Source organism: Erythrolamprus reginae, chromosome 3 (genome assembly GCF_031021105.1).
Source record: "Erythrolamprus reginae isolate rEryReg1 chromosome 3, rEryReg1.hap1, whole genome shotgun sequence".
NCBI lineage: Eukaryota > Metazoa > Chordata > Lepidosauria > Squamata > Dipsadidae > Erythrolamprus > Erythrolamprus reginae.
Genome location: NC_091952.1, coordinates 76101602 through 76127425, shown reverse-complemented (window position 1 = coordinate 76127425; position 25824 = coordinate 76101602). Strand labels below are relative to the sequence as shown.

The 25824-nt window shown below is 41.0% G+C and overlaps 2 protein-coding genes across 4 annotated transcripts in view; both read left to right on the top strand.

The window, feature by feature from the left end:
* EPS15 (epidermal growth factor receptor pathway substrate 15) overlaps positions 1–2903 on the top strand; it is a 77871-nt gene extending 74968 nt beyond the window's left edge. For both annotated transcript variants that reach the window (XM_070745862.1, XM_070745863.1), the window contains one exon: positions 772–2903. In XM_070745862.1, the coding sequence (XP_070601963.1) occupies positions 772–918 (147 nt within the window). In that variant the 3' untranslated portion in view covers positions 919–2903. The remainder of the gene's footprint in view (positions 1–771) is intronic.
* A 6068-nt stretch (positions 2904–8971) lies between these two features.
* Positions 8972–25824, top strand: part of TTC39A (tetratricopeptide repeat domain 39A) — a 42588-nt gene continuing 25735 nt past the window's right edge. For both annotated transcript variants that reach the window (XM_070745860.1, XM_070745858.1), the window contains exons 1-3: positions 8972–9310; positions 20945–21049; positions 24527–24658. In XM_070745860.1, the coding sequence (XP_070601961.1) occupies positions 9261–9310; positions 20945–21049; positions 24527–24658 (287 nt within the window). In that variant the 5' untranslated portion in view covers positions 8972–9260. The remainder of the gene's footprint in view (positions 9311–20944; positions 21050–24526; positions 24659–25824) is intronic.

The window sequence follows — 25824 nt, the reverse complement described above, 5'->3', positions numbered from 1 at the left end:
GTGCGCTTACATGGGGGGACGTCCGCAGGGGGAGGGAGTGCATGTGGGTGGGAGGGAAGGGGTGTGGACAGGTGCATGCATGCTAGCACAGCCACACGCACCCGTTTTGGCAAGTGAACCAAAAAGGTTTCACCATCACTGGCATATATCAACCTGTAGCAGAACTTTAAAATTGATATTGCAACAAGGCACTCTTTGCTTCAAACACTTTCCTTAGCAAGCAATCTTTCAGCAAGTGTCTTCTTTCCTGCTCAGGCATTTGAATAAGCAGCTGGTTGCAATGTCTGCATGACATTTATTAGATTTGTATGCCGATCCGAGTCTAAGGAGAAGGGCGGCATACAAATCTAATAAATGATGATGATGATGATGATGATTCTTAGTTGTTATATTGCATGACGGTCATTTGATATATTTTCTTCAAACAGGTGGAGAAAAAGTAAATAACATTCTGAATCTATTGATAGATGCATGATACAGAACTCATTACAAAATTTAGTTTCTGTGATTAATTATAGGGCTAGTGTGCTGTATGATGTATTTTAAAATAATTCATATGTATACTTAGCAAATGATAGTACCTGAGCCTTTTTTGCCTGGATTGGAAGCTAAGTGGGATCTGATCTAATTAATACTATGATGGGAGATCATCAGAAAAGTTTTTTTTTAAATTCTGGGGAGAAGCAATTCCTTCCATATTTATTACTGTGTTCACCAATTCTTACTTGCTTTTCTACTAACAAGTCTGTGGGTTTTTTTTTTCTGTTTTAGTATCCTACTGAAGAAGATATGATTGAATGGGCAAAAAGAGAAAGTGAGAGAGAGGAGAAAGAGAGACTAGCAAGATTGAAGCAGCAAGAGCAAGAAGATTTAGAACTAGCAATTGCACTCAGTAAATCTGAAATATCAGAAGCATGAAGGGTCGCCTCAAATATTTCTCCTCTTCCCTGGATATCTAAGCTATACATAAAGTAAATCAGAAGTTACATATGAATGGGAAAGTCAAAAAGGCTTTAAATCCTGCAAATGTGATTTTTTGAGCAGTTATCTTATTTGTGACTTTTTCATATCCATTATTTTCATTTGGCAATTGTTTAATATAGCAATTTTCCATTTGTACTTATCTTGGAATTCTGTACTGTACACTTTTACACCAAAGTAGCTTATTTTAACATGCAAAAAAAGAAAACCCTGACAACTCTACATTTTTAAATTTGAACAGATGCACAACAATATATTGTGGACAGTTTCAAAAAACAAATGTTTCATGCAAAGTACTTTTTTCTATGTGTAATATATTCTTTGCAGTGTGAAAATCTTTAAAAAGGCAGGTGTGTGTAGCTGTAAAGTGAGCGCATTTGTCCTTTAAAGATGGCTAGGTCACTTCTATGAGATCTATGTTCTAAAATATTCATAGATGGCATGTTTTCAAAAGAGTCCTATTTGCAATTCCTGTAATACTGAATTATTTTAGTTCTTCCAGGTGGCCTGTATTTGGCCTGTAAGTAAAACTGGCGATATAGTTAATCAAATTATAATTATTTAAAAAGAAAAATCTAGCTTGCAAATATTCAGGTAATTAAGAATTCTGATAATCCTGCTTTGTATTAAAATATTCATGTCTGGCATTACAGTATTAAAATTTATATTTTATGTTTTACAGAGATAGCATTTCATCTTAAATATTTGAAATGCTTTATACTTATTTTCTTTTTACTGGAAGCTCCAATACTGGACTGGATATCAAATAGAAAGTGTCATGTCCCCACACACACACATTAATTGCCTTTTGGCCTGCCCATCTGCCCATTAAGAGTCTAAAGAAATTTAGACATTTTCCAGGGAGATTATAAAATTAGACTGGCCAAATTCAGTGTCAAGAATTCTGATACTAATCGAACCAGTTTCTTTGGTGAAATATGCAAACAAAATTGGTGATTTGACAGCTGAATTTGAAATAAGGTAGGAAGTAGACTGCACAAAAGATAACTTACAACAGTCAGTTACTGTTGTCTGTAATTTATTGAATGCCAACTGATGGTTGCACCTTAAATTAAATACCCTTATGTGGTCACAGAGTCAAAATAAGATTGAATGTTAAAGAAAAATAAGTTATTTCCTATTCTATATAATGTGTTACATAGTGCAGAGTGTTGAATTCATTCCAGATACCTTCCTTTTTACTCTGAAATGCTTAGTTAGGCTGCAGGCTTACAAAATAGGTGGTCCTGTGTGATCACCACCCTACCCTATGCATGATATGGTATTTATAACTAAATTGGTGGGTTTTTCTTCCTTCTGCTGCAAAGGATTCCATAATTGCCACTGTCAGGATAAGGTATTTCCATTACCTGTGGATGCTGCTGTCAAGAATCTTTTGAAGAAAGTAGTGTTTCCTCATTTTTTAAATATTAGTTTGGGTAAACTTTCTCTTTTGCACTGAGAAATGAGAATTTAAACACCTAATAAACAAAATAAAACCTCTTGCCAAGTATTAATAACCTTAATTTTCTCATGGACTTTCATGGCATTAATCATACAAGTTGTGTGGTTAACTGCATTTCTTGCTTTTAAATGTATACTTGGTGGACCAATACATTATCTGTGTCACCCATAGTCGTGTATACATGTACATGTATATATGTACACAAACATAAATTAATTCAGGCATAGGATTAAAAGTTCTGAATCGCCTGATGTGACAATTTATGTTACTGATAGATTACAAAACTTTTACTCAAAGTATCTCAATAAACCACTGCTACGTCCGCTTTGATGGCATTACTACTAAAGTTCTAAAAGGCTTGTAAGAACTTTTTCAGGCGGGGTTAATCTCTATTTATAGACTTTGTTTAAAAATTCTAAATACAGCCTGTAATTATGAATTAAACTGTTTAAGTATATATGATGAGACTGGAGAGTTTTTTTAATGTTTTTATGTAAGGCATAAAGCATTGCATCTTTGAATCACTGTTTAAAAATTACTTCACGTGATACAAATATATAAGTGGAAAAAAGGGTGCAACTAATACCAGGGCCGCCCAGGAAGTAATGCACCACATTTTTTCTTCAACAATTATTTATTGAACACAATGAAACTTACAAGAAAGAATGATGTTTCTTCTACATTCCCTATTTTTCCATGTAATCTGTCCTGTTCTATGGCCTTCCTCCAGAGAGACGCAAGGGTGTGTATGCCCTGTAGGTACCACTCCTTGCTCTGGTCATGAAGCCATTTCTGCACTGTGCAAATCACTTCTTTGTCATACTCAAAATGTCTTCCGCAACTCCAGATTCTCCATAAACTACACAAATGTTTGTGAATGTTTCCAACAGTTTCTTTCTTCGCAGTGATAAATTCAATGACGACACACTGCTTGTAACGTACATCTCTTACAGACGCTCTTTTGAAACACTGCTGCAGCTACACTGTCTGAAGAAACACAAAATTTACACACACACTCCTGACAATTCAAATAAAGTTTCACATTTATACCATTACTGTAGGCTGAGAAAAAAATATGATGCATTACTTTTTGGGTGACTCTCGTACTTCTGAATATCAGAAATATGTTCCAACCTCCAGATTAAACTGCCATCTCCTATTAGCATGACATTAGATTTGCAGACTGACCAATTCCAATATGGTACGTGAGAATAACATTTTTTAAACTCATTCTGAAATAGAAAGCAAGAAAAGGATAAATACTGATCTTTTCAGTATCTTTACATTTTAATATTACAAAACATGATAACTTTATAATTGATATTTTGAAAAGTCACCTTTTAGATTGTTACATGATTATTATACAGTTCCAATATGGTCTGCAATAAAACCTCTGCATCATTGATTTGGTAACTGGATTTATAACTTGCACTGAAACTGAGCCCAAATAAACAATATTGGTTAGTACAAATGTGCTAATCCCAACCACTGAAATCAAAGTAATTTTTTTTCCCAAGTAGGATTTCAGTTTATCAAAATTTCCTTTTAAGACCTATTTAAGAACTACCTTTGTTAATAACTGTCTAACCCAAGCCTTACCCAATCTGCAACTCTCCAGATGGATCAATTCTACAATTTGCAAAATGTTGACATGAGCTAGAAGTTGCACTCAACAGATTTGAAATTATCACTTTGGGAAAAGCAGAGCTTTGCATGTATTTTGATCTATTTCAGAAGGCCTCATGTCTGAGGATTTGCACATCTGAACACTCAACTGGATAGAAATGGTAGATTACTGGTTACTCAGCAGACTAGTATACGAGTGCTAGTTGTTCTCTGTTACATTTGCAATAGTTCTAAATGACCCACTTTACTAAGAAAACATGTTAATCTACAGCTCTTTTTCCCCACTTACCTCTTATTTTATGCTCGTCCCAGCTTCCAGTAGCATGCCTAATAGGACTGTCCACACTGAGAATAATTTAGAAGCATTTCTGACTGTATAAATCTTAAACAGAAAAATAATGTACTTGTGTGGAGTCTGAAGAACATGCTAGATAACATTCATAGTGTGCAGTTTTGATACAGTTCATTAAGTGAAATGACCTCAAAACGTGTATCATAACATCTCATAGATGTGAGCTACTATAAAGATTAAAATGACTTATCTATCCATCTGAAACTTTTTTGTAACTTTGGATGTTTTACATTAGTTATTAATTCTGGTTGATACCTATATTATTTGTTGTTAGTTGCGAAGTCATGTCCGACCCATTGCGACCCCATGGACAACAGTCCTCCAGGCCTTCCTGTCTTCTAGCATCCTCTGGAGTCCATTTAAGCTCATGCCTACTGCTTCAATGACTCCATCCACCCACCTCATTCTCTGCTGTTCCATTCTTTTGCCCTCCATCTTTCCCAATCTTTCTGGTTCTTCTCCAGTGGGTCCTTCCTTCTCATATACCTAGTACTACATTGGTTAATTTTTCTTTTTGTTTAAATCATAAATCGACCTTAAATATTGAGGTACTGTGTGAATAAAACGTACACATGATAATGTACATATATAATATAGAACAGTGATTTTCAACCTTTTTTGAGCCGCGGCACATTTTTTACATTTACAAAATCCTGGGGCACACCACCAACCAAAATGACACAAATCTAATAAATAAATAAATACATACATACATACATACATACATACATACATACATACATACATACATACATACATACATAAATAACCCCCCTCATATATACAATCCGATGTAACATCCCCTTATAAATACAGTCAATCATCAATCATCCCTCCTCAAATTTATACCACTGTCACATTTCTGGGTACTTCTCCTGTCTTTCCCCCCTTTTCTCTCTCATGTTTCTCATTTCTCTCTCTTCTTCCCTTTTTCCCTCTTTCCTTCTCCCTCTCACTTCTCTTTTTCCATCTCTGTCTCTCTCCCCCCTTTATGCATGTGTGTGTATACACACTCGAACCATTTCCAAAAACAGTTGAGGGCTGGGTTTTTTTTCTCTTTTATTCTTTTCAAAAACAGGTGTGGGCTGGGGGGGGGTTCTTATTTGGGTGCTTTTTACAATATGCTTCAAGAATCACCTCTCTCTCTTTTGTTTCTCTCTCCTCTCATTCTCTGCCTCAATCATTTTATCATTTCTCCTTTTTTCTCCCCTTTTTGTTCTCATTTCTCTCTCTCTCTCTCTCTGTTGCTCTCTCTCTCTCGTTCTCTCTCTTCCTTTCTTCTCTGTGGAGGCCGGCGAAGGTTTTCCTTAGTTTGAATGTTCTGAGCAAGCTGGCAGGGGGATGGGAAGCAGCCCCTTTACTGACAGCCCGGGACGGGACTGTGAGAGGGGTGGGCGTTCCCACAGCGCTCGGAGCGGCTAGCGGACGGATCGCCAGTGCCGCTGCAGCCACCAGGAGAAAACGGGGGAGCTGTCTTTCTGGCGGCAGTCCAAAGTGGCGGGATTAGTCATCTGTTGTCCTCAGGAAGGCAGAAGCGAAGCGCCCCCACCGCCCACTCGCTTTCCAACGCTGCGCCCGTTGTGCCGGGCTCTTTGCCTGAATCCGCCTCCTTTCTGAGGCTCAAGCGAGCCTCCTTCGCCGGCAGCCGGGGGGTCGGCTTCGCCCCCTGCTCAGCCGAAAGTGTGCGTGTGAGGTGGGTAGAGGTTGCTTCTGCAAAGGCATGGCCAGAGAGAAGCGGGATAGCAAGGCGGCGGCATTCTTCTGCCTGGCCTGGGGCTCTGCTTGGTTTTCCCGCAGCATGTAGGTGGCCGAGAAGACCGAGCAGGACTGTGAGAGGGGTGGGCGTTCCCACAGCGCTCGGAGCGGCTAGCGGACAGATCGCCAGCGCCGCTGCAGCCACCGCTGTGGGAGGAGCCTCGCCCCAAGAAAGCCGGAGAGAAGAACGGATCAGGCGGGCGGGGACAGCCACAAGTGGAAGCCTCAGCCCTGGAGCTCCCACTTGCAGGAACCAGCTCGCGGCACACTTGACCATGTCTTGCGGCACACTAGTGTGCCGCGGCACACCGGTTGGGAAACACTGATATAGAATGTACGCATGATCAACACATGTAAATTGATTATGTACCATCAAGTTGGTTTGATCTTGTCTGACTTCTGGATAGAAACATGGCAGATTAGTACAGTGTGTCTGAAAAGCAAGGATAATGTGGAGGCAAAGACCAACAGTCAGACAATATGCCCAAAGTGACAGAGCTCTTCCAGACAAGAGCATTAAATCATCTACACGAGCTCCAAAGATGGGGGTGAGCTCCACATGAAGAAGCCCACAGGAAAAGACATCCATGTATCAGTCTTCCCTAATAAATCTCTCAGAAAAAAACTATATTTAGTGTAAGGATACATTAGTAGAATCTTGCAAATCTTAAAGTACAAATCTACTGTCATCTCTACAGACTACGTTTGTGGATTCTCTCACTTTTTTAACAGTCAAGCCCCTGGAAGCTCCTCTCTTTTCTTTGTGTGCTTATATCCTAGGCATCTTCCCCTCATTCCCCAAGATCACTCATACACCCAGATGTAAACTACCATCATCTTATTAGCATGGCGTTAGATCTGAAGACTGACAAATTCCAATGTTGTATATCATGCTTATAGCTTTATGAAAATACTATTTAAAGGATGTCGTCTGATCCACTTTCTAAAGCACATTTAAATGGAGCACATCTGGCATGTAAAGAGGCCTGGATAATACATAAAGCCATTTTGCATGAGTGTATCTTCAATCCACAAAAAACAAAGTTAAAAAAATGAAAATGCCAGTTACACATTCTTTAAAGAATTAAATGCAAATGTTTAGCTTAGAATAAGAAAGTTTTAAAATAGCCTAAAGCAATGATGGCGAACCTATGACACTGGTGCCACAGGTGCCATGCAGTCATATCTGCTGACACACAAGCCGTTGCCCTAGCTCAGCTCCAACATGCATATGTGTGCCAGCCAGCTGATTTTGGCTTGCACAGAGGTTGGGAGGGCGTTTTTGGCTTCCAGAGAGCCTCTGGAGGGATAGGGGAGGGAGTTTTTACCCTCCCCAGGGTCCAGGGAAGCCTTTGGAGCTTGGGTCGCACTGTTCTATTGTATTCTTTTAACATTACAGTGATCCCTCTATTATCGCGAGGGTTCCGTTCCAAGACCCCTCGCGATAATCGATTTTTCGCGATGTAGGGTTGTGGAAGTAAAAACACCATCTGCGCATGCGCTGGGCGGCCGAAGGAACCTTCCCTGGGTCTTCCCCCTCTTGCTGGCGGGCGGGCGAGCGGCGGACATCAGCGAGGAGCCGGGGTTTCCCCTTTGCGTGGGCGGCTGGGAAGACCCAGGTTGGGGGTTTGGGGGGGTGCTGGGAAGCCCCCCAGGCCGGCTGCGACCTTTTAAAACAGCCGCGCCGCTTCCCAGTTGAGTCCTGAAGCCAAACGCGGAAGTTCGCCTTTGGCGTTTGGCTTCAGGACTCAGCTGGGAAGCGGCACGGCTGTTTTAAAAGGTCGCAGCCGGCCTGGGGGGCTTCCCAGCACCCCCCCGAACTCGGGGGTGCTGGGAAGCCCCCCAGGCCGGCTGTGTCCTTTTAAAACAGCCGCGCCGCTTCCCAGCTGACTCCCGAAGCCAAACGCGGAAGTGGGGTTTTTTTTAATTAATATTTTTTTAAAATCGCGATATAGCGTTTCGCGAAGATCGAGATCGCGAAACTCGAGGGATCACTGTACTTCCTATGTTTTGTTTATATATACTACTATCCTATACTTATTTGACAAATTAAATAAATAAATAAACAAAAAACCCCTATTTATTTATTTATTTATTTAATTTATATGCAGCCCAACTCCACATGGACTCTGCGCAGCTTACAATAAAAACATAAATTATGGCTTAAATTCATACATATTTGCTATTCAGCATAAGAGATGGCTGTGTGTTTCCTTTTCCCTGAACCACTTTTAAAGTTCTTCCTGATAATTTAATTTTTATTGCTATCTGCCATCCAACCCTGTTGAAAACTTTAGGGATTTATCCTCCCCTCCCAATGGCAGAACTGGTAAATGTAATATAACAATGCGGACACCCAATTTTCCTTTATAAAAAAGATATTTCCCTTTTGGTTTAATGGATCCAGTCAGAAACTGTTCAGTCTTCCTTCCAGCTACAGTACAAGGAAACAGAGAGAGGAAATAATAATAATAATAATAATAATAATAATAATAATAATAATAACAACAACAACAACAACAACAATAATAACAATAATAAATAATAATAATAGCAATAATAATACTTTATTAATTATTATTATTATTATTAATAATAATTTATTTGTCAAACAAGTATAGAATTGTATTTTGTAATAACATAACATAAATGGAAAGTAATGATAGAAAGGATTAAAAAGAGTCAAGAATGTATTAGTCTTGGGCGTTTTCAGACACGCAGTAAATCGATTAAGCCTGGTTTGGGTCTTTTCCACTTGCGTTTAAGCCTAAAAAAGCTCCCTTTAGGCCCGCGCCACACCCTGATCAGACGCTAAGGGGCTCCCGGCCAAAGTTGGCGGGCAGAGAAGAGCCAAGACATGGCCCCTCTGAAGGAGCTAGAAGAGGTGGAGTCCAACCGGCAGGAGGGGTTGGTTTCTCCGAAAGCATAACTACACTTCTATTATGAAGGCTGCGAACCACTGGCTTTCAAGCTGGGGAGGAAAGAAGAAGGCCGGCTTCAAGCGCCCTCTGGATTTTCAGAGGGGAAAAAAACCCTCTCGTAGCCGGTTTAGATCCGACGAGCGCTTCCCTGCCGAGTCCGATGGAAGCGAACCACATGCGGAGAAGGAGGAGTGAAGCCAAAGACGCGAGGTAGATACGAAGATGGGGGGGTTTGGTCTTTTATTTGCGTGTATGGTTGTTTACCTCAGTTTTCATGCCTTTTTGCTTTCAAGAACCCTAAGCGTAATGGCAGGTGGGGGGGGGGAACCAATGGGTGATGTAAACCAAATAAATTGTGAATAAGCACCAGTTGAACCTATTGTTGGTCTTTACTGAGGTCGAAGAGAGATTGCTGTATTTCGAATTATTGGGCGCTCTTTCTTCTCCTTCCTTTTGCCTTCTTTCTGATTCCAAACTACTTGGAATATTGTATGGAAATGCCTTACAGAAAGCAGACTATGGCTATGTCTCCTTGCTTATACTGATACAAAAATGAACCATATTTTAAATGAGTTTTCCCTATTATCGAGCTCTTGCTGAATTTTTGCAGGTAGCATATTTGGCCCAAAGAGTGTGGTTAGGTTTTTCAGTCATTTATTGCAAATTGGAAAGAAATGATTAATTATGGATCGGTTATTAATTGACTGATGTTTGAGCTGTCTAATGATTGGCAAATGTACATTGGTAAGTATGGAGCATATTAAGAAAGGTGACAACTGTACAAATGAACTGAAATCATCCGCAGATCTAAAGAGAGATTAATAGAGAATGTAGATGGGCCTCTGGTCCTGAAGTATTGTAGGCTGAGGAGAATATAATAGTATGGCCACTTTTAAGTCCTATTCCATATCCAGAGTTATGGAAATAGAGATGAAAGAAGCTAAGCAAATTGTACAGAATAAAAAGCAAGTGTGTTAAAAAAAATACACCTAAAATACAGAAGTAGATTCAAAATATATCAGAGGATAAAATTTCATTTACTACCTGCTAGATGGTAAATAAGTACAATCCTATATTTTATTAAGATAGCTAAGTAGAGAGAGATATTGATTATAGATAGGACCAGAGTATCTTGAATTGTCTTCTTGATGAGTCATTTGACAGTAAAAGATAATCAAAGCTGTGCAAGTAGGACTACTGGGGGGGAAATAGATAACCTTGAAGTATAAAATTTGGGGAGGGTTCTTTGCAGTATTAGAGATAGGGATGTGCCTGGCACGACAATTATAATGTGGACTATAGTTAATAAACATAGTTTCATAATAAATGTGCTAGGCATTGAGGTGTAATTAAATTGGCCGTTATTTCTACTATAACATATGAACACAGCAACTTTCTGGGAATTTAGATTCAAGCAACACCTAGTAGTTGATTCAGACTATTACAATTAAACTGCATAGTCATATCAGTAAATAATAGCATAAAGCCTCTTTGCTGCTTATGGCCTTTTATAAAATCACGAAAGACACATAAAATTCTATGTACATGAGTCTAGTATAATGTAATACATATATATCACTGTGCCCTGAAAGATTAAGGGAGGCAGGCTGCATATTTTGATAACCACAGTTTGGTGGTATCCAGAATCAAGAACTGCCCATTTTCTATGTTGAAGCCATCAAATATGGCCTGCAAAAATCTGAATAATCACCAGATGGTACCAAAGTAGAACAGAAAAGAGCTCTTTGCTGACATCAGGTGATTATCCAGTTTTTTGCTGCTCAGATCTGGAACCCAGCTTTTGATGAGAAGTGAATTATAGATAGAGAGCTTTGCTTTTCAATCCACAGGGCATGTTACTAGGTACAAACAGCTATATAAGCTCTGTTAATGTGAAGCCGAGACAGAGGAGTTCTATTAGTCTGCAAATATTATAGACAAAGAGGGATCTAGCTCTCTTACTGTGCATGTTGAGAAGGGAAGGAATGATTCAAGAGAAAATAGTTTTGAAAATTATTAATAAGGGGGCGTAATGCCTCAGCAGTTAAAGCTATGAGTTTGTCTGCTGAAAAGCTGGAAGCACGGGTTCAAAGACCTGAATGCTGTGCCATGGGGTGAGGTCCCATTACTTTCCCCAGCTCCTGCCAATTTAGCAGTTCAAAAGCATGCAAATTATTATTATTATTATTATTATTATTATTATTATTATTATTATTACTATTATTATTATTAATTAGATTTGTATGCCGCCCTTCTCCATAGACTCGAGGCGGCTCACAGCAATAATAAAAACAACGTACAACAAATTTAAAATTTAAAAATATCTAAAATACCCTTATTTAAAAAACCAAGACATACACACAAATATACCATATATATAGGCCTCGGGGAGATGTCTCAATTCCCCCATGCCTGATGGCAGAGGTGGGTTTTAAGGAGTTTACAAAAGGCAAGGAGGGTGGGGGCAATCCTAATCTCTGGGGGGAGCTGGTTCCAGAGGATCGGGGCCGCCACAGAGAAGGCTCTTTCCCTGGGTCCCGCCAGACGACATTGTTTAGTCAATGGGACCTGGAGAAGACCAACTCTGTGGGTCCTAACTGGTCGCTATGTGAATAAATGTGAATAAATAGCACCTTCCATGTGCCTCGGTGTATAATCATGCTGGAAACATGACCACAGAAATGTCTTTTAACAACGTTTGCTCCCTCAGCTAACAAACCAAGACAAGCTCCTTCCCCTAGAACCAGGCAATGGTTCTATATTTTTAAATCCACTTCCTCTTATTCTGGTACTTCATGACAACATTATTAGGGGTATTGCAGGTGGGATCAATAAGTAAACATAACATTCATGATCGTAATAAAAGTTCCACTCATTTTTTACATGCGTTGCTTACTCACAGCCACCAATTACAGTGTTCCCTCGTTTATCGCAGGTGTTATGTTCCAGGACCACCTGCGATAAACGAAGATCCACGAAGTAGGGACGCTATATTTATTTAAGTATTTATACACCATTTTAAGGTTTTATAAACCCTCCCCCACACTTTTACGCTACATAAACCTTTCCCATTCCCTTAATAACCATTCCCACACTGTTCTGTGCATTTATTGTAATTTTATACTTAGTGTAAAATGTTTTGAATTCCTAAACCTACACGATGAAATGATACTCCACATGAAATGGCCGAGTGCAGGAGCAGATTCAGAGATGGGGAAGCTGCACACAGATGAAAAGTAAACAATGCACTACTGTACTGAGCCAATCAGGCTCTGGGATACAAAGCAGCACTCTCTGGTTGGTCACTTCTCCATCAATCAACCAACCGTGTGTTTAAAAACAATCTAAAAAACCCCACTTTAAAAAACCACTCATACATACAAGCATACCATGTATAAATTCTATAAGCCTGGGGGGAAGAGAAATTTCAATTCCTCCATGCCTGACAACAGAGGTGGGTTTTAAGGAGCTTGCGAAAGGCAAGGAGGGTGGGGGCAACTCTGATATCTGGGGGGAGCTGGTTCCAGAGGGTCAGGGCCGCCACAGAGAAGGCTGTTCTCCTGGGTCCCGCCAAACGACATTGCTTAGTCGACGGGACCCGGAGAAGGCCAACTCTGTGGGACCTAACCGGTCGCTGGGATTCGTGCGGCAGAAGGCGGTCCCGGAGATATTCTGGTCCGATGCCATGAAGGGCTTTATAGGTCATAACCAACACTTTGAATTGTGACTGGAAATTGATCGGCAACCAATGCAGACTGCGGAGTGTTGGTGTAACATGGGCATATTTAGGAAGCCCATGATTGCTCTTGCAGCTGCATTCTGCACGATCTGAATTTTCCGAACACTTTTCAAAGGTAGCCCCATGTAGAGAATATTACAGTAGTCGAACCTCGAGGTGATGAGGGCATGAGTGACACTGAGCAATGAGTCCTGGTCCAGATAGGGCCACAACTGGTGCACCAGGCGAACCTGGGCAAACGCCCCCCTCGCCACAGCTGAAAGATGTTTCTCTAATGTGAGCTGTGGATCAAGGAGGACGCCCAAGTTGCGGACCCTCTCTGAGGGGGTCAATAATTCCCCCCCCCGGGTTATGGACGGACAGATGGAATTGTCCCCAGGAGGCAGAACCCACAGCCACTCCGTCTTATCCGAGTTGAGTTTGAATCTGTTGACACCCATCCAGATCCCAACAGCCTCCAAGCACCGGCACATCACTTCCACTGCTTCGTTGACTGGACATAGGGTAGAGATGTACAGCTGGGTATCATCAGCCTACTGATGATACCTCACCCCATGCCCTTGGATGATCTCACCCAGCGGTTTCATGTAGATATTGAACAGCAGGAGGGAGAGGACCGTCTCAGGCGGGCATGTTCCGCAGAAAATCCACGAAGTGAAAATCCGTGATATATTTTTTCCATTAATATTTTATAAAAACCCGCGATGCACCGAGTTTGCGAAAGGTGAACCGCAAACTGGCGAGGGAACACTGTATTATGTTTCTACTTACCCCTGGGATGTGTCCCTCATTGCTACTGCCACAAGACTAGACAGTAAAAGCTCCATAAGCCAAACCTCAGGATATTTGGGGACAAACAATGTATTAAACAGTAGTGCTTATGTCAATGGTTTGATTTATGATTTATTTGACAATAAAGGTTTGATTTGATTTGATTAGGATGGTTAAGAAATAACCCACGGGGGCTGCGTCGTTGATCTCAGATTTAAAGCATTTAACTGGTGGACTATTTTGCTGAGTGATGCTCACCGAGTCATTTCAGTATCACAGATTATCTGATAATCCTTTTTTTCATGGACTAACTAGATAATGAGATCAACCTGTTTATATAGTAATAACCTGTCTGTACACAAAGATGAGCTGGACCTAATGGTTTGTTTTCACCTACATAATTTGTGAGTCTAGTCTCATTACAGATTTTGAGGGTGCAAATGGAACTGCAGGGAATTGGGTTGCATAAAAAAAAATGAAAGAGAGGGAGTTGTTTAAGACTGGATTGCATAAATTTTCCCTCATAACCTAATGCTGTGCTTGTTGACTTCAAACAAAATGTTTCAGTTTGCTGTACATCATTTTGTGGATTTCCAAGAATGCTTTTTTAAAAAATGAGTGCTGAACAAATAATCCACTGTTCCTTTAAATCAAAATCATATGCCACTGTAATTCACTCCTTCCTCAGGATATTGCAACTAGGTGTCTTACCATAGCAACTCTAGCTGGGAAAGACACAGTAGTTGCCCATTGACATTCAACTCAGCTGACAATAATTAACCTCCCAATCACCAAAAGCATATTTTGAATGATTTATGAAGAAGATTTTAGCCTAGGAAACCTTTCATGCAAAATGCATAATTCTCTCCAAACTAGCTTCTAAGGCAGTTTTTCTCTATCTCTTAGAGTAAAGTGGAGAAAGCCCCAACCTCTGTAAGCAACTACAGTTTCCTATCTAATGCCATGGTTAAATGCTGGCGAGAATCAGTGAAGTTGAACTTTTATTAGAACACAGCAACAGCAGCAAGAACACCAGCAAACAGTAGCAGAATCAGCAAGCAACAGTAATAGGCAGAGTTGTCGATTGGATTATCTCATACGTGCTCTGGCAGCTTTTTTATATAGACCTGTCAGGCGCGGCAGCCAATCCGAGATGCTGGAATTCCCATCAAAACTGTCAGCCAATGACAGCATCTCTGGAAGTTGCTAAGGACGCAACACTTAGAGTAAAGTGGAGAAAGCCCCAACCTCTATAAGCAACTACAGCTTTCTATCTAATGACCATAGAGGCTATAAGCATATGAACCTAGCATTGGCTCTAACCTCCCTACACCACAACCCACTGGCACACACCACTCTTTCCTAAGCTGGCAGCTATATTGTGCAAGCCAGTGTTTCCCACCCTTGGCAACTTGAAGATATTTGGACTTCAACTCCCAGAATTCCCCAGCCAGCAAGGCTGGGGAATTCTGGTAGTTGAAGTCCAGATATCTTCAAGTTGCCAAGGTTGGGAAACACTGGTCTAAGCAATATCCACTTTTGGAGCAGCTGGCTGCCATTTTCTGCCATGGGAATATGTTCAGGAGGAGGCTCCCACAAGGCCTCTTTAGCTGGCTTTGCCAAAAGGGCCCTCTGGTTAAACCAAAGGCTCCTCCTAAGGCCTGCTACGGGGACTTTTTGCTGTGCTGTGCTGTTTACAGAGCCTACAGGCAATCCTTGACTTACTATCGTTTTGTTTAGTGACTGAAGTTACAATGGCACAGAAAAATGTGACCTATCAGTATTTTTCAGACTTACAATCATTGTAGCATGTCAGGATATAAACCTGAAGTAATATTACAATTACAGTAGAAGTAAAGTGAATGCTGAGTCATGGTGCTTTAGTAGAATGATGCAAAATGTACACCTTTTGTGTGGGTGTGGTCTGGTTTGATGGTTTGGTTTAATGGTTTTGTATAGTGTGGTCTACTAGTGGTTGGTTGGTTGGTGGTTTGTTCTGTTATATAGTGTAGAGTAAATAGTTACTTTTTGATACTATTGAAGAAGTAAAAGAGCCTTCTGAAGAAAGAACTCCTGCTGTCGTGTCTTTATTGAGAAAACTACCTTGTTCCTGGTATCCACCACGTTTCCAAGGCAAATTCAAAATGATTCTGACATAACATCCCCCTAGTCTCCCCATAATAAAAATTTGGATGCTTGGTAACAGATTCATATTTATGATGGTTCATATTTATGATGTGATCCCCTTTGGACAAGCGAAGTCAAAGAGGAAAACCAGATTCACTTAACATTAAAAAGAGCCGGGGTGGCGCAGCAGGTAGAGTGCTGTACTGCAGGCCACTGAAGCTGACTGTAGATCTGAAGGTCAGCAGTTCAAATCTCATCATCGGCTCAAGGTTGACTCAGCCTTCCATCCTTCCGTGGTGGGTAAAATGAGGACCCGGATTGTGGGGGCAATATGCTGGCTCTGTTAAAAAGTGCTATTGCTAACATGTTGTAAGCTGCCCTGAGTCTAAGGAGAAGGGCGGCATAAAAATCGAATGAATGAATGAATTAATTAAATAATTAATTAATTAAAAAATTAATTAAACAACTGCAGAATTCACTTGATAATGTTGGCGAGAAAGGTCATAAAATGGGGCAAAACTCACTTACCTGTCTTAGCAATGGAAATGTTGTGCTCAATTGTGGTTATAAGTCAAGGACACTCTATTCTGCCTGGTCCTTCTTGCCTCCCAGGCCAAATCTGTTGACAGGGCTCTTCAAAAGCCTGACTGCTGCTGGATATTAGCAATAGCACTTATACCACTTCACAGTGCTTTACAGCCCTCTCTAAGCGGTTTACAGAGTCAGCATATATTGCCCCCAGCAATCTGGGTCCTCTATTTCAGTGGTCCCCAACCTTTTTTCCACCAGGGACCAGTTTCAGCAAGACAATTTTTCTATGGCCCAGTGGGGGCGGAAAGGGGGTTTAGCTTATCGTTCCATTGTCTCTCTCCCCCCCCTTTTAATTTTGCGGGGGAGTTGAGGTGACAGAGGGAGAAGGGTAGGAGGGGGCGGTTTCCTGTCTCTTTCCCCTCCTGTTCACTCGGGACCGCCGTTTGCCTTTCAGCAGTTCCAGAGGACATCCCCCCCCCCGTTCCGGCTGGGATTGCAGCAAGAAATCCCAGAGCAGGGGGAGGTGACTCCACGGACACAGTCACCTTCCTTTGCGATCGCTGCCTGCTTGGAGCGCCCACCACTGCCAGGTCTGGTAATTTTCTTGCAGCAAGGAATCCTTCCAAAAGAAAATTACCGGAGCTGGTGGTGGGGGTTTCATGGTCACACACACACCCCTGGCTTCGCTCCCACCCAGGACCCCGGGAATAGGGTGGGGGAGCCTAGCAAAAAAAGAGCTGCACAATGCCAAAGCCTTTTCGTTTGAGCTGCAGGCAGAGCGAGGGCTTTGCAAGGGCTTTGCAAGGAGGAAATAGACCACTTTCGACGAGAGAAGAAAGACAGGAAAGGAAGAAAGCAAGCAAGCAAAGGTTTTCTCAGCCCGAGGCAAATGGCGGTCCCAAGTGAACGTGAGGGGAAAGAGACAGGAAACAGCTTGGCACTCGCCGGCTCCACAGCAGCTGCTGACTCCGCGGACCGGTGCAACATGCCTTGCGGCCCGGTACTGGTCCGCGGACCAGCGGTTGGGGACCCCTGCTCTATTTTACTCACCTCGGAAGGATGGAAGGCTGAGTCAACCTTGAACCTGGTGAGATTTGAACTAGTGAACTACAGCCAGCAGTCAGCAGAAGCAGCTTGCAATACTGCACTTTAACCACTGCGCCACCAAGGCTCATCCCTGGTTTTGACTCTTCAATTGCTGCTGACTCTCCTAGCTTTGTCAAAGTCTTCTTTGCACCTATATCACCTGCTGTAATTTCAAACACATCTAGCCAGATGCTGTTTCTATTACATTTCAACTGCTTAAAGGGAAACATACTCTTCATCTCCTTAAAATATTAATTTCATATTGTGTCTCCAAGCAGTCCAAATCTGGAAACCAAATCTCCATGTCTCCCCCCCCCCCATGTTCCTTTGCTTTATTCACACAGATGCAAAAGTATGCTGCAAATTTCTGCTTTTCTCTTCTGCTTTAGTAACATTGGTGTAAGCAGGTGGAGAACATTGTATACTGCTCAAAAAAAATAAAGGGAACACTTAAACAACACAATATAACTCCAAGTAAATCAAACTTCTGTGAAATCAAACTGTCCACTTAGGAAGCAACACTGATTGACAATCAATTTCACATGCTGTTGTGCACATTCAACTTTGTACAGAACAAAGTGTTCAATGAGAATATTTCATTCATTCAGATCTCAGATGTGTTCTTTCAGTGTTCCCTTTATTTTTTTGAGCATTGTATAAAGCCACAGGGAAAGGGGGACGTTTTTCCTTTTAAAGTGCCCTTATGGTGCACAAAAGCATAAATGGATCTAAATACCACATGAGCATACGTACCTAAATGGCCCCAAACCAGTATTTCAATTTCTTTGGTATCTGTTCTAAGAGCAATCTTGGAAAAATGAAATTTTGCATCTAAAACTAAAGCTAAAATCATTAGAGAATTTAGTCCTGTGTTCTCATTATATAACAGTGGTTTTCTTAACACATTTTATTATAAAATTTATAAAATTAAATATATAAAATTATATTGTATTTTATACAATATAAAATAGTCATCCAGTTCAGGATTGTATGTCATAGATAAACATTTTTTAATGCTTGATCTTTTTTCTTTATGCTCAGTTGAATCTTAGTAAGAGAAAGAAATATCGTAGTTCCAAATTGTCCGGCTCTGATTTAGTTCCAGTGACTGCTCTACTTTATATAATGTCACATTGAGGACTTGTAATTGTCCTGGATTACAGCCCTTGATAGAGTAGTGTAGAACAGTGTTTCCCAACCTTTTTGGAGCCGCGGCACATTTTTCATATTTTCAAAATCCTGGGGAACATTTGGGGGGGGGGGGGGGGCCCTAAAAAAAGTTTGGACAAAAAAAATCTCTCTTCCTCCCTTTCGCTCTATTTCTCTCTCCCTCCCTCTTTCTCTCTCTTCCTTCCTTTCTCTCTCCATCCCTCTTTCTTTCTCTCTTCCTTCCTCTCTTTCTGTCTCCTCCTTCCTCTCTCATCTCTCTTTCCTTCCTCTCCCTCCCTTTCTCTCTTTCCTTTCTCTCCCTTTCTGTCTATCCTTTCTATCTCTCACCCCTTCTCCCTCTTTCATTCCCTTTCTCTCCCTCCCTTTCTCTCTCATTCCTTTCTCTCCCTCTTTCCTTTCTATCTCTCTTTCTTTTTCTCCCTCCTTCATATCTTCTTTCTCTCCCCCCTTCCTCCCTCTTTCCTTTCTCCCCCTCCCTTTCTCTTCCTTTTTCTCTATCCTTTCTACTTCTTACTCTTTCTTTCTCTCCCTCCTTCATTCAATTTTCTCTCCCTCCCTTTCTCTCTCTTTCCTTTCTCTCCCTCCCTTGTTCTCCCCTGGGGCTGCCTGTCCCTGCCCTGCACCACCCAACACGGACGGACAGGCCCCGGTCGTCAGTTCGTCGCCCCCCCCCACGGAGGGAGATCAGCCACTGGAGGGAAATCGGGCTGGCGGGGGCGGCGAATCCACCTCCCCACCCGGGTGGAGGGAGATCGGGCTGGCGAGGGCGGTGGATCCGCGTCCCCAGCCGCGCGGAGGGAAATCGGGCAGGTGGGCGGGTGGCCGCGGCTCCCTGCGCGCCCCTGGAAAAGGGTGCGTGGGGGGGCATTTTGGGGTGCGTTGGCGTGCGCAGCCTACAGGGAACGGTGCCCGGGGCCGCTGCAGCCGGCAGCCTGTTTCCGCTGCCAGTGCCCTCCCGCCGGGCCCCAAAGGACACTTGCCGCCGACGCCAGGGAAGGCGGGAAAAAGGCACGAAGAATGAAGCTCTCCTTCTTCCTGCCTTCCTTCTTTGGGGCCCAGCAGGAGAGCGCCAGAAACCGCGGCATCGGGCAGGAGCCGGGAGGTCGGAGGCACCGGCAGCGCCCCGCCCAGCTGGAGCTGTCGCGGCACACCTGGCCGTGTCTCGCGGCACACTAGTGTGCCGCGGCACACCGGTTGGGAAACGCTGGTGTAGAACATAGACTGGAGCTTCCAGTGTATCTTATCCTGGTCCAGGAAAATCTGGCTGCAGTGAGTTACATCCTCATCACCACATGTTTAAACAGTCTACGTAATAGATGTCCTCCCTTAGTATGCTCTGTGTGCCTTATAAAATGAATCAGAAATTAAAACGGATACAGAGCATACTAAGGGAGGACATCTGTTACATCTTAAATCACAGTAAGCTGTGACTTACAAACAATATTGTAGCTGTACTGATTGGCAATAGTACAACTGCTCCTTCCAGGACCAATTCATAATGTAAGTTTTCATGTTTAAAGTTCCATTTGGAGATCTGATGACATCAATCTGATAAAGTGGATTGGGAGGCATGGAAGTTTATGTGAAAATAAATCTCTTAATCCTTCGGCATGTGGAAATTATATTTTGGCCTATATTTGGCAATTGGTAAACTACAAGATGGATTAGCATCAAAGGGATATTATTGATTTTAGAGAATGTTTGCTAAAAGTTTAAATCCTCTTGATTTTTAATGTTTTTTTCAATTAAAAATAGAAATTGGAGACATCTTATTTGTTGCTCGATTTTAATAATGCGTTCTTACGAAATTCTCAAGGAGTTGGAATATATACTAAAAGACTGCATTCCAAAAACTCACAAAGAGGATGCACAGGTAGTTACGCAAGGCAAGAAGCAGAAAATTGGGTATAATTGTTGTCTTCTTAAAATAAGCCGAAATATTTATCTTGTGTGATAAATTTGTGGAACCAACTATTCATTTAAAATTTATTCAAATTGAGAAATTATTGATATTTTTCCCTAAACAGCCTATTTATTGAGAATGGGTGAGTACAACATCTATCCACTCAGCAGCTGGAAGCTGTCTGTTTTGAAGTGTGAGAGTAGAGCTGGTATGTGGATTGATTCCAGCTTTCAGTTTTAGGCTCTCTTGCTGTACTAGGTTAATAAATCAGCTTTAAATGGCCTTATTTCATTTCATTGTATTATTACGTTTTATTCTGGCATTTCAGGCCATTAACAACAAGTAAAACAAATATGGCATATAAAATGTGACATTGAAGTAAGCAAAAGGAATTAGTGGTTTTTTAAAAAAATTCTGTGCAGATTGCATTCTGATCGTTATCGTGTTGCTTTCCCATGCACAAAGTGTTTCTTGATTCTGCCAGAAAACATTATTCATTCTCTTTTTTCCTCCCCAGATCTTCTACAACAGATCTGAATGTTGCTCTCAATGAATGTATGGTAGCTGTGAATTTCTTTCTGAATAACAAATTCCAAGATGCCCTTGCTTCTCTACAAACTAAGTGAGCCACTGCTTATATCTTCCTCTTCTGGCTAGGATCAACGTATATAATTATAGGATTTAGAGACAGGGAATGTTTTATCAGACTTCAGGAATTATGAAATAAATTATTTATCCAGAATTTAAACAATGGTTTCTATAAATCTGGAGGACTGGATGTAAATTATAGTATATTTTGCAGTACTGGATAGTTTTTCAGTATCAGTTTCAATTGATGCACAGTATCTATTGATACCTATGGAAAGTCACTGATAGCTGTAGAGTGAAGGAGCATATTGACATTGTGTGTTCTGGGGAAAAAACATGAATCATGTTATATTGTGGCGGATGTTAAAAGTAAGGATGACCATAATTATATTGAAGTATTGAGAAGATTGCTTTAAATGTTTTGATTAATTTATCGGATTAGTCAAGAAGACTAAATAGGAAGAACAGATATTATTGCACCTCACGATACATAAAATGTCTAAATGTTGTTTTATGCCTGTAGTATTATTATTATCCTTCTCGTCTTCTCTACTACCTCTTTTATTATGATTGTTATTACTCTGTCACTTTGCATGTACACTGAGAGCTTTTGCACTGGAGACAAATTTCTTTTTTTCTAATCACACATGGTCAAACATTGCATTGTGTTGCATTGCATTCTGTTTTGTTCTACTGTTATCTATGTGTTTGTTGAATACAGATTTTATGAATCAGAAATTTATGTTGATGCTTGCTCATAATGTTTCTGTATATGGAGAAATTTTGTAAAATGTATACTGTTTGAAATGCATCTTATAAAAAATGTTGAACAGAATGCTAGGTGTTTTTTTTAAGTTTTAGCATTGTCGTGGTAGATATTGCTCACCTTGTTATAGCTCAACCTGCTGTGCTACAGAGAGACACAAGATCCCTGAAAGAACAAAGCTCTGGAAAGTAATTTGTTACTGGATGTTGTTGCAGCCGGACTTTTCTGTATGACACTGCAGATGGCTAATATTGTTGTCACTGGGGATTTTGGCTGATTGCCTGTGAAGATATAAGAAAGAGGGATGTGAGCAGCTGGAATGGACTATCCTTGTGTAAGAGTTCCAACCAGATGGCTACATTAAAGTGCTTTCCAAAAGTCCTTGAACTGACAGAAAAGTCTGTTGGCATACAATTTACTTCCCTGATTGCTGTTGACTTCTGCTGTATAATACTGTCCTTACTGTTTGAATGTGAAACAAATTAAGGAAACCAGTAGATGGATCCCCCAATCTTCCCCATCCAATCAAGCTTTACTACTAGCAGGAGAACATCTATCAATCTGTTCTTGGCATGGGATGAGGCACATTAGGGCCAATGCAAGTGGATCATTGAAATGGAAACTTTAAAATAAATAAAAAAGAAACCTTTTTAAAATTGCATGTCAAGTTGCCCAATAGTCTGCAAAGAAGGAAGTACAGTGGTACCTCTACTTAAGAACGCCTCTACTTAAGGACTTTTCTAGATAAGAACTGGGTGTTCAAGATTTTTTGCCTCTACTTAAGAACCATTTTCTACTTAAGAACCTGAGCCCGGAAAAATTTCCCAGGAAATTTGAGAACGGCACGAATGCCCGGCCAGTTTCCTGCCATTCCCCCTTTAATCTTGGCCATCTCGGGCTTTTCTGGGCTGCCAGAAGAGCCTTTTGGTGGCGCTTAAGGAGGCTTTGGCAGTCCAGAGCAAATGGAGCGTTTTCCTTTCTCTAGGCACTGCCTCAGAGTCCCTCTTTTCTTTTTTTTTAAGCCTTAAAGTTTTGGATTTTTTTTTATTCCCCTCACCTCACCTTCTTCCTTTGGCAGCGACTGTCCTCCTCCTCCTCTTCCTCCTCCTCCTCCCACCCAAATTCTCCAGTGAGTCCTTCTTTCTCATTAGGTGGCCAAAGTATTTGAATTTCATCTTCAGGATCTGGCCTTCTAATGAGGTAGATAAGGGTTGATCTAGGACTGACCATTTGATCGCTTTGCAGTCCAAGGGACATAATAGGCTTTCTATATTATGCATATTCTATCATTATAAATTAAAATGCGCATTATTCTAATTTATACGTTTTTGATTATCCATCCACTATTTTAAAATATAAATATTAAGAATAGTTTGTAAGGAACTGATGAGCTAATAACAAATTTAAATTTCCAGTGCCATCAGTGTGATACTGAAATGCTTGTGTTATAGGGAATATACTTTAGGGATTGTTGCAATTAGCATCAGTTCAAGACCTCTTTAAGAATCACACAAGCCCATCTTTTGTTTCCCAGTGTATGATGTTCCCCAAAGTATAGCTGACTGTGCTGTACCTAATGTAATTAAGTGTTTCAGATAATGGATGTTCCTTTCCTTTACTTAAAGAGGCTCATTTAATTAACATTTTACCCTATTGGTATCTGTGTTAAATAGAACATTGCAAGGACACTAATCTCCCTGCTACTTCAAATTAAGGAGTGATACATGAAAGAACTGGAGGAACCCTTTGGGGATAATAAATTACTGAATAAATTACATGAACAGCATCTTTTGGACTCTTTAAAGGATTCATAGAGGGGAAAATAGGATTAATAGAGAAGAAGAAGGAACACTTAAAATACAGAGAAGAAAATCTAGACAGGTCTCTGTTTTATTGAATCTGGATATTAGTTTCTGTGTATTTTTTGTGGTTAGTAAAATCCAGTTTCTGATCTTGCCATTTCCAATTTTATCATGTAAATATCTAGATGTCCATATGTCAGCGCAATAAATTATGTAATTCTTGCAAGTAATTTACAGCAAATGAATGTATTAGAAAACTAATCAAAAAGAATGATAGACAAAACATACAGCAGCTGTTCTTTGATAAGATCAACCATTGTGACCCAGTACAGGCAGACAGACATACAGAAATTAAGCAAATATATTGAGCAAATCCACAGAAATTTTAAAAAGGGCATTTTAAAAAAATGCTTTGTAAACATTGCATGCTAAATTTAAATATATATATAATCGGGAAATTCTGTAGGGAAGATTAACCTTTAGTAAAATGTAAACCTCATCCCCTTCATGTACTTCATGGGGAGCATAAAAATGGCATTTTGTGCCAAGATTGTAGTGAAAGTGTCTTCCTTTCAATATGTTTTTTCAGGATGAAATATCTGTTTCGTTTTCAAACATATTATTAGAAATACAACGAAAGAAAGACAAAAACAATTCTTTAGGCATCAGGCTCATTTGGAAAACTGTATCTCTAATATTTTGTTAGCCTCTCTTCCTCTATGATATCTCAATACTGTATCCTAAAATAAATAGATGTGATTCTTGGTATGAAATTTAATTTATAAAATAGGATAGATTTTACAGTTTTAGATAGCACTGCTTTTAATGCTCCTGTTTATTCTTAAAAACAGGTTTCTTTCTTTTATTGTGCTACCTTTGGGCCTTTATTAATTGGACTTATATGTACATATTGTGTACATATTCTCTAACTTCTCTCCTATAGAAAAAAGGATAGCATGTATCATGCTCTGACTTATGCTACCATTTTGGAAATTCAGGCCATGATGACCTTCGACTCCAGGGACATATTGAATGCTGGAAATACAATGGAAGAAGCTCAAGTTATATGTCAGAAGTAAGCACATAAAATGGAATAATTATACTAGTTCATATATTGCTTTCTCCCCATTCCCCCTTCCATTCAGTCATGTCCAATGCTTGAAAGCTGCCTGGATAAGTCCCTGAAATTTTCTTGACAAAGTTTTTCAGAAGTGGTTGCCATTGCCTTCTTCCTAGGACAGTGATGGCGAACCATTTTTTCCTCAGGTGCCGAAAGAGTGTGGGCGCACGCTATCACACATACCCGAGTGCCCACAGCCATAATTCAATGCCTGGAGGAGGTGAAAACAGCTTCCCCCGCCCCCCCGGAGGCCCTCTGGAGACCAGAAATGGCCTTTTCCCCAACTTCTGGTGCGCCCAGTAGGCTTGTGTTTTGCCCTCCCCAGGCTCCAATGGCTTCCCTGGAGCCGGTGGAGGGTAAAAATCCCCCACAGGCTCTCTGGAAGCAAAAAAAACCCCTCCTGGAGCTTCTGTGCGTGCCAAAAATCAGCTCGCTGGCACACACATGCATGTTGGAGCTGAGCTAGGGCAACAACTCATGTGCCAGCAGATATGGCTCCGTATGCCACCTGTGTCACCTGTGCCATAGGTTCGCTATCACTGTCCTAGAACTTAGAGTAAGTGACTGGCCAAGATAACCCAGCCAGGTTTCTGTCCAAGGTGGGAGTAGGATTTATGGTTTCCCAGTTTCTACCCTAGTGCCTTAATCACTATACCAGTGATTACAAACCTTTTTTGGCTCTGGTGCCAAAAGAGTGTGTGCATGTGTGATAGCGTGTGCATACATGCCCACATTCATAATGCAATGTTTTTGCCCCCCGTGCATGCGCAAAACCCCTTTCCCCGAAGTGCCCGCCTACATGCACACAGACCTCACGGAAGTTTCTAGACTTCCGGTAGGACTGTTGAGCTGTTTTTCACTCTCCCCAAGCTTCAGAAGGCTTTTCTGAAGCCTGGGGAGAGCGAAAACAGCCATAAATAAGGCTGAAAATCAGCTGGCTAGTGTGCACATATGCACTTGAGCTGACATAAGGCAACATTTTGGTGCCCTCAGATATAGCTCAGCATGACACCTGTGGCACACGTGCCATAGGTTTGCCATTATTGCATTATACCAGGCTAAAAACACTGGAAACATATTTTAAAAGCCCATTAGTATTTTTTAGGAGCCTGTAAGTAGCA